This window comes from Amphiura filiformis, chromosome 1, assembly GCF_039555335.1.
Source record: "Amphiura filiformis chromosome 1, Afil_fr2py, whole genome shotgun sequence".
Classification (NCBI taxonomy): Eukaryota; Metazoa; Echinodermata; class Ophiuroidea; order Amphilepidida; family Amphiuridae; genus Amphiura; species Amphiura filiformis.
The window spans coordinates 89,568,403-89,578,194 of record NC_092628.1 but is presented as its reverse complement, the minus strand read 5'-3'; the positions used below and the strand labels follow the sequence as shown (position 1 = coordinate 89,578,194).

Here is a 9,792-nt window from a genome sequence, read left to right as displayed (position 1 = left end):
GGAAACCTGGAAGACCTGCTCTGACCTACATTGACATTCTGGAAGATGACACTGGACTGGAGGCAACAGACTTCAAGACAGCAATGGAGGACAGGAAGTTGTGGAAAGCCATCACAGTTCGAGGACATCACTCGAATTAAGCAAGTAAGCAAGCAACGTCCCCAATAACCGAATATAACCGAGTAAACTACTGCCCACTCATCTGGATCTAATCCATCCCCAACCATATACTCACACCACACTCCTACACCCACTCATTACATCCCTATCCTTAACAACAAATCACTTACTACCGCTACCGCCACCTCCGCCGCCACCACCACCTCCGCCGCCACCACTACCAGCTCCTCCTCCTGCACCTACATTGGATATTGCCAAAACAAGAAAGGATATGTTTTCGCATAAATGGATAAGCCTTAAAACAAATTGAGGATTAAGCTGCGGCTGCTATTATAAGCATGGATTCAAAAACGGGTAATCCATAAAAAATTTGTAAAAGTATTGGAAGTAGAATTAATTTCAGTGCATATGCTGCATTATGACACATCATGTGTTGCAATGGTACCAATACAGGGTGTCCCAGAATGATTTATACCGGGAAAGATAGAATTTTTTAGGTATGAACGGCATTTTTATTGGTCATGTTGTTTTGCATTTTAAGTTCTATATATATTTAGCTTTCTCAGATTTTTTTAGATTTTAAAAAATTGGACGTTTCTAGTAGAAGTTAGAGAGGATTGCGTAAAAATGGTGAATTCCAAGTTTTGACAAAGCAACCTATTTTGAAAATATGTAAAATTGAATACCTGAGTGGAAGAAGGGCCCAACTCCATTTACCAAAATGAGTTAGACCCAGCATTTTATTGCCAGCAGACTGTTCTTCCTTATGTGTGAAAGTTGAGCCAAAATCCACTCTCTAAATAGTCTTCCATGTACACTTAATCATAGTTTTTATGGAAGAAAGGCCCAACTCCGTGGAGTTGGGCCCTTCTTCCACAAATATAGGAATTTGTTCAACAGGAATTTTGTTCATCCATGAAATCTGCTGTTCACTACTATAAACTTTCTTGCTAACATATTACACGAGTTCTACTTGTGCAATTAATGGTGATTACCTAATTTCTGTAGCTATTTATAACACGGAACTGGCACTTTCAGTATATTAGTGGAAGAAGGGCCCAACTCCAGCTCGTATTAAGACCTGTACCGTTAACATGGAAACATCATATATAATTTTGAATGTATGTAATATTGTATGTTCTTGTCTTTAAAACTTTTCCAAATATTAAGTTTTTTCTTAATATCTCAAAAACAATTTTGATGGAGTCTTCCACTCAGGTATTCAATTATTACTAACCGTTCAGCACAAAGTTTTTTGGAAAATGTTATGCAGTATCAGTACGACAGCAACTTAGCTCACTTCCGGTAATTTTTACCGGCGTGACCTCTGCTGTTACGTAACGCAATGTTGAAAATCAGGTGGCAAATACGGTTTTTCAGAAAACATCAAAAAATGGAATACACGAGTCGTTTCTCCTTCATTTCTATATTGAGCCCATAGATAAGATAATGAAACATGCGTATAAGGCAAAGAATAACGTGTAAAAGTTGAATTATTGTGGAAAAAATGAATGCTTTTTGTGCGCGAAGTAGCCTAAAAAATGAGAGAAAATGCATGTCACGATCACTAAAATGCTTATATCTACAGCTTTGAGGAAACGCCGGTCTAATGCTTTTCTGTTATGATAAACATTAATTAACCACAGCTTGTATTAAAATTTCAGCGAAAATGAGCGGTGGAACAACCTAGTCGTAGGTTGAAAAGTTGCGTTCTTTGAGTCTTCGTGTCCAAGCGCACGTTGCAAGTGTCACGATGCTTCACGAAATGGATCCCAGCCGGCGCTGTCTACATGTTATATTGATTAATAGCAATTAAAAACGGCTATTGTTATATATTTTATAAATGCAAAATACTCTATTGTGTAACAAAAAATAGGTGTACATCCATATCAAAAGGATGCACTTGTCGGCTGCTACATGTGTCCCTTTTCACATAATAGCTAGGAATAAATACCAGACTCATCTCAAAAGGGGTCTCTTCAAATGATCCCCAAGTCACATGGTTAAGGAATGTTCTCTGTATTCCTAAACTATGTGACATGGGGATGATTACAAGTGACCTCCACTTGAGTCTAGTATCTATTCCTAACTATTATGTGAAATGAGACACATGTAGCACCCGACAAGTGCATCGCTTTGATATGGATGTACACATATTGTAGTCGTCAAAGAAGGTAGTATCATCTCATTTAACTGAAGTACAAGCAGTTTTGAAAGGATTGTTGTTGAGTGAGATCCTTGAACATGTTGAACGAGAAATAAGATAGCAAAAGAATACCATTTGCACGAACAAGTTGTGATGGCTTAGTGGACAGAGCGAAGGTACGCAGTGCGGAAGGTTGAGAGTTCGATTCCCATGTTATCTTATCGATGATGTGGAATTTTCAGTTCGTTTTTCTTTTCTTTTCTCCTCTCCCTTTTGTCTTTAATAATATAGGCCTAAATGAATGTCAGCTTGAACATTGTTGAAGGCCCACTTTTTTCATGATTTATTTCTTGTTCATGTTTAAGGCTTATCCTACATTCGAGTTCATATCTTTTTAAAAAAATGCATTTAAGTTCAGTGGCTTTCAATATGAAATAATCAAATAACTTAAGTAATTTTTAAAAGTTCAAGAATATATATAGGCCTATCAAATAAAGGAACGTCAACACAGATTTTCACGATTTTTAATTGGACTAGACCCTGCCCTATCGGCAACATATTTTTTGAGCTTTTATGCATACATATCAAATCATGAGATGCACGAATTTCAAACCTAATATGTTGGCATATTTGTCATTTTTACACAATGTCCAACTTACACCTCGGATTACACCTAATTGGAATCAGCCAAGTTCGTTGTCTAGATAGAGCAACTAACTTTGATGTCTTGAGACAAATCCCCCATAGAACACCACAGTTAAGCGGTCAAGATATTAAGTGTTTTCTTTCATTTTTATCTCGCTACTTCTGCTTCAAATGTAACGTGAAACCTTCCTGACATGACAGTTATTTACTAATATTATAAAATATTGTTATAATTTTTGGAATAACAAAACTTCAAATTTGCCCGAAATCGTATATTATGGCTTTAATAAAAATATGAAAACTATGATTTAAAAATATGAGTTAAAATCAAATCAAAAATCAAAGAGAAGTGCTTGCGGGGTTCGAACCAAGATCGAACTTCCAAACACATGTATTTACCACTAAGCCATACCAAAGACATAATTAATTCGGTGACAATAATAGCAATGTTATACCCACTCAGTGGCTCACTCGTGATTCTATTTCTGGAATGAATTAACACCGTCCAAATAATGTAACACAAACCTTTATGCTGACTTTTAAAATTGTTTGAACGTTGGGAGTATTATTTTCAAGTTCAATAACCAACAATGGACAATTGACAATGAAAATTTCTTTGCAGGAAAAACATCGGCCGTACAATATATGGCGTGACAGTAGTCACGCACAAAGATAAACATTTCAACATGTTCAATATACGACTAGAAATATACCCCAACCAAAAATCACGAAATTTTCAGGCAAGCTAACTTTAGTTATTCTATAACATGACACCCATTTTTGATTCCGGCAAAAGAAAAACAAATATGAAAAGTTCAGAACAATATTTGGTTTATAGAATTAATGTGACCGTGATGAGGCTCGAACTCACCACCTTGCGATTTAAAGTAGAGATGAAACGGGGAATTATTTTCGTCCTAAAAATACACCTAAAAACTTCCGTGTGTGGTAATAATGCAACACCAAAGAATTGCATTGAAGCATAGACCGTGAAGACATGGACGGTCATCTGCAGCACTCCTTTGAAGCTATGATCGTCTCGCCTGAACACAAAGAGAAGATAGTCTTCAAACCTGCCATCGAATCGATTTATCGTACAAAAGGTCAATAACTCAACTCTCGTCCACTCTATTGCATTATCAGTCGCAAACCAATGGAATGTTGTGCTATGAGCCCCGTGCAAGCATGACGTTGAGACCGCGGCTTACATAACGCAAAGTGAAACTAATTCAATGTCAGAGTTACCTATATTGTTAGATAAATCACAACGGTGAATATATGTATTTGTTTAATTAAATTCAAACTGAATCAAATAAGCAGTTTTTACCGTGGCATTTCTTGTAACTATAATTGTTTTGTGACAACAGAGTTTACATTGCAGTCGTAACTGTGTCAGAGACAAAGTATGTACTTCCATTGAATGCCGCTTCTTTCAAACACACTAATCCAACAGGTGCGAGCGAGACGTACATGGTTTCAGCATAATGTGAAATTTCTATAGAATTACGATCCAGATGACCGTCCATCCACCCACCACTGTTGAAATAAGCTGATTGGTACAGATCAACTCACTTAATCCTTTGCGTTTTCGTTTCTGAACAAAAGACTTACGAAAACTGAAATTATAAAAAGTACCTTAGGGTCTACATTTAAATGAAATTAGCCCAAGACTTGACAGTTACAGCAAATCCTAATCCAGTATCCATGCAAGGAAATGTGTTCGGGTCTCGTTGGATTATTCTTTTTGTTTCGTGAATTTGGAGGCGATCAATTTTTTTTTCTTTTTTTTTTTTTATTTTTTTTTTCTGATTTTTGATTTTTTTTTGGCATCGATGGGACATCGTATAAAACAGTGGTTAGTATAAATTTAAAGAAAGAAAATGTAAAGAAAATGAACAGTATAACATGCAGAACCATCTCAAGAGTTAAACCAGTAAAGTGCTGTGTGTTTTGACTTATTTACCAGTCTTCAAATTGTCAGTTTCAAGTGCAATATCTGTAAAAAAACTATTTAAAAAATCCGACCTACCGACCCAACTGTTTCATAAGCCTCTATGGACAAACAAACTTTTTTTTTGGCCTTATGTTCACCTCTGTATATCCTTAACAATGACAGAATGCCATAATTGAAACCAGCAGCCAATAGCTGTATCTCTTAGCTCGCATGCTTACTACGACGGCAGCACTGTGATGGTATACAAATATTAACTGTCTATGAGTGTAATGGTTGAAATATAATCACGAGGTGAAAGATGTATTGTTCCATTCCACGAGCCGGAACGGCGAGTGGAATGGAACAATACATCTGTCACCGAGTGATCATATTTCGACCATTACACGAATGTAAGACAGTTAATATTTATTTTATATCATTCGTACATAAATTATATTACTAAAATACTATTTAAGGTCGGAAATACATTTTTTCATCAACATAACACCATGTTTAGCCGTGATATACTTCACATTTTGGGGTCCACCCCATAACTAAATCGGCGAGTCTAAGAGTCAGCGCACTGCTTGGCGCAGGCGCACTACGGCGCAGCACGATGATGATAAAACTATCACACGGATATGCTGATGGTAAAAATGATAAATGGCAATCAACCAATGAACTGTCTAGAATTTATGTGTGAGTGATATAGTATAAACTATCACACGGAGAGACTGATGGTAAAAATGATCAACCATATATATAATATAAAAATGGGTAATACATTACAGCTTGACAAATGAATTGGCACTTACTGCAAAGTCCGTCAGATGTACATGTGGAAGCATCAGCAGGGCATTTTGAACATGGTTGACCCTGAATAAACGGCTTCTTGCCCTGATAATTGCCTCTAAAACAAATGAAATAAGAACAAACAAACAATTATTACAATTTATGGCACGGGTGCATAATGGAAAACAAATAGAAAAGAAAAGAGAGCGAGTGAAGGAGTGAAAGGAGACGAGAGCGGCGAAAGAATAGAATAAAATGAAATGTCGACATGAAAAACAAACAAAGTAAGCAGGGAAGAAATGTGGGGAGAAAGAATGAAATAAATAAATAATAAATATTAAAAGCCGCACAATAGCTCTCCTTACCCTGGACCATAATTGCAGATGATAAAATAACTTCCATAGCACAACTTTCGTCCGCATCCTAAGGTAGCAGTGTCTGCCCATACAACCTAAAATACCAAATATGAAAAGAATGAAAAGTCAATGAAAATTTTGTGGCTAGGTTTGATTATATGGGTAAAAAGCCAATAAGAGAATAAAAATTGCACGCATCATAATTATCATGTGTTCATGCTTTTGGATGGCTTGAACAGTACAGGTAAACATGTTTTCATGTCATTTTCTCCGTATTTAAATCCTACACTCATAGAAATGACTTGTTCGCCTTGTGGTTAAAGACCACTAATAGGCCAGGGCGATACATTGAAATACGATGAGGAACTATTTGTTTTCATGGCATTCGAAAAGACTGCATTAAAATCGCTGAAATTGATCAAGTTATATAGCCAAAAAGTACTTTTTAGAGTTTGATGCTTCAAAATGGTACATTTTCTCTCATTATATGACATTTTTGATGTAATAGTACCAAAAAATTCATACGCACAGCTTCGGTTTTAGTAAATAGTCGCCTTATCATATTGTAACTTTCAGCTTCGAGGGCGCACTGTCATTTTAAGGTGTTTACGGTTCAGTGCGTTAAAACAAGAAAAGTCTCAGGTCAACCTATGTTGAATTTTTGATCATTTGGCATCTCAATCATATAGTTTCACCTGATATTGGTGGCATTGAACTGTGAGAGTTCTGAATATGAGAAAATTCCACCCGAAATTAGGCATTTTCCCATTGAAACCCGTGTAATGCATAATTAGTGGTATTTAACCTTGTTGGCGCAATTCAAAAGGAGTGAGTTTGGAAAACTCCAAAATAGTGTAAAAGTTGCCAAAACAAAATTCATTTTAGTTATCCGAACTTAAAAATGCTGAAAAAGCTCAAAAGTTCCGTCAACTAATCAACTTTGTTGGCATTACTTAAAAGTTGATGTAAGTCGTTGCGTCAACTTTTTAAGTAATGCCAACTTCTGAATTCAAGTTCAGGGAACTTAGAAAAATAAACAAGGTTCAAAGAACCAATTAGTTGAGTTATTGTAACTCACCATGTAAGTTGATGTAATTCGTTCATATTAAGTTACTGGTACTTATTGTTTTGAGTTATTCCAATTTGGTACTTTGTTACTTAATTCACGTAATTGGATCATTTTCTGCACAATTAGCAGTATTCAAATATTTATTTTTGTAATCAGTGCAAAATGTTGTATTCTATAGCACACCTCTAGAAAATTATGCTAACCTAGGCTAGTTTCATTTTCTGAGTTGTAACAACTCAATAAAGTAAGTGCAAATGAGTGCGACCAACATAATGATATCGAGTCAGCGTTACTCAAAATTGTACGCGTTGGCATTACTCGGAAAGTTGACGCAACGACCTACATTAACTTACTGAGTAATGCCAACGAACAATTTCTATGAGTGTACCTGAGTATAATGACCGCATACAGAGCTACACCAATTGGATCCGTAAGAAAAATCTTTTTCCTCGGAATGCCACATATCCGTAACTTGGACTCCGTCATCGTAACCCAGACTCTGTGAACCCGATGCGTAATTCTGTCCCACAAATTTGTAAGGAGTACGGTTGTCTCTACCTGAGGTTCCACCATGACCAACATAGCATTTGTCCACAAACTGCTGAGCCATAGTGGCTAACTTCGCGTCCCATTTCTGAATCAGCCAGGAGTTTAAAAAAAATAGACAGATTCAACAAAAAGACTTAGTAAAAAGTTAACAACATCAATGAATTCAAATGAGTCGTCAAAAATAACTTACTATAATCGCTTCAATATTCTGTTTTTTAATCTTGCAAAAAAGATGAATCAATGACGATGCCTTACCATCTGCAACATGTTCGCAGCAGACGGCTTGGTGTTTGCTCGATGGTAGTTATGTCTTGCAACTATTGCGTCAATTTCTTTCGGACTAAAATCACTATAGCCATCGTCCCGCCTTTTCACAAGTCCTAATGTCCGCTGGTCTTCTATACCCCAAACTATCCCCACCGCTAGAGACACAAAGAGAAATCCTACAAACACACCCATTTCAGCTTTTCTATCACGTACGTATCGCACATTAGAACCCTCATACGATGGAAACTTTCTTATATACTGCGAATACTAATTACAATACGGACGGTGTTATTTTTCTGTCTAAATATCATCCATCACAACCAGATAACCACCATTAGCAAAGTATCATAATATGTCTTATCATGATAATCATCTTCTCTTGTCTTGTACATATTAGTATATAGAGATCATAGGTTCAACAGGTATCTAATATCCCAATTTCCGTAGATGTTATATGATTAAATATTAAACGCTTTTCCATGTTCCGATATTACTAATTATAAGTACTTGTCTGAAGTATTGCCTTATTCACACAGGAGAAATTCTGAAAAAGCACATGTTAATAAATAACAAAATCAGCAATTTCTTTTCATTTGAAGAAATGTTTCCTGCGCCCTTTGAAATCACATTTGGCATAATGCGACTTTGAAAGTCAACAAGTCAAAGCTCCTTAGCAGTTTCAGTCTGATGTGATCAATACAATTAATATCTCACCTTACATATTATTTTACTTTACAAACTGATTTGATCTTGGTAATTATTGGATGACAAACGCTACGTCAATTTATTGATGCGTTTGGACAAAATTAATGTCCATGAAAACTTATTATGTTTGAAAATCAGCCTTTAGGACATTCAAATGATGTATATTTTGTTGGCATGATGCCAAGTAATGTATCAAAGGGTGCAAGAATAAAGGTAAATCAAAAGAATTGTTTAATTTTCTTATTAAATGTTATTTATTAAAAACACTTAAATATTATATTAAAAGTAAGCATACAGTACCAATAAAAAAACCCACATTGATTTAAAGTCGGCGCGAAGATAATGGATGGTTTTACGTGCCACAATGCTGCGTAATAACCTTTGATCGCTGTAAACGGCAACTTTTAAATTCGGGTATTTTTCTTTAAAGCACTACTGTGTTGTTAATATTGATCTACGAGGGGCAGTCAGTATGTTTTAAGAGTGGACTCGTGACGTCATATGTGGATTGTTTTCATGGCATTTCTCAATGATTACATAAACACTGTTCCTTTGTCTTTCAAACAACACATGTAAAATTATATCATACACATGATTACGTAACAGCATTAGCATAAAATCAATATACTAGGGACACTGCCAAATCGCGCAAAAAGGCGGGCCTTTTAAATTACAGCAAAGACACGTGTTTAAAATGTCCGAGAACAGAAAAAGTGCAAGAGGCATAAGGCTAGTTTTTGGCAGAAATAAACACTAGGTCCTCAGTTTGCATTTGGTAAAATATTAGACTAGTCATTATCGTGTGGTGGAAATGGCACGTCTGGACACTTCAACAACTTTAGGGCTTGAATGGAAGCAAAATTATTCTGCAAAAATGGCGTTAATGAAAAATCAGTTATTACAAATGACATTAATTATCTCCAAAATGAAACAGACTAAAACATAATGACTGGTCACGTGTGAGAGCTAGTACTCAGTGCGATGATAACTGGTGCAAATCAAACAATAATGTGCGCATGCGTAGGTAGGATGACCGATACAACATGGCGGAAATGCACGAAAATGGCAAAATTCCATGTAAATAGGGCCTAAAATATTACAAAATGCTATGAAAATTTTAATTTTAATATTTATATGAATTTTTATGGAAATGAAATGAACAGAAACGTTTTAAAAATAAATTTCTTATTAAAACGATGGCCTCTCTCTC

The 9,792-nt window shown here is 35.8% G+C and overlaps 1 protein-coding gene across 1 annotated transcript; it reads right to left on the bottom strand.

Moving 5' to 3' along the window:
• Positions 1 to 282: 282 nt before the first annotated feature.
• On the bottom strand, positions 283 to 8,199 carry LOC140164238 (GLIPR1-like protein 1). The gene is made up of 5 exons (XM_072187501.1): positions 7,866 to 8,199; positions 7,450 to 7,695; positions 6,002 to 6,087; positions 5,660 to 5,754; positions 283 to 359 (listed from the first exon to the last, which is right to left on the bottom strand). Exons 1-5 carry the CDS (start codon positions 8,067 to 8,069, stop codon positions 283 to 285), a joined length of 708 nt encoding a protein of 235 aa, XP_072043602.1. The 5' UTR covers positions 8,070 to 8,199.
• Between the last annotated feature and the right edge of the window lie 1,593 nt (positions 8,200 to 9,792).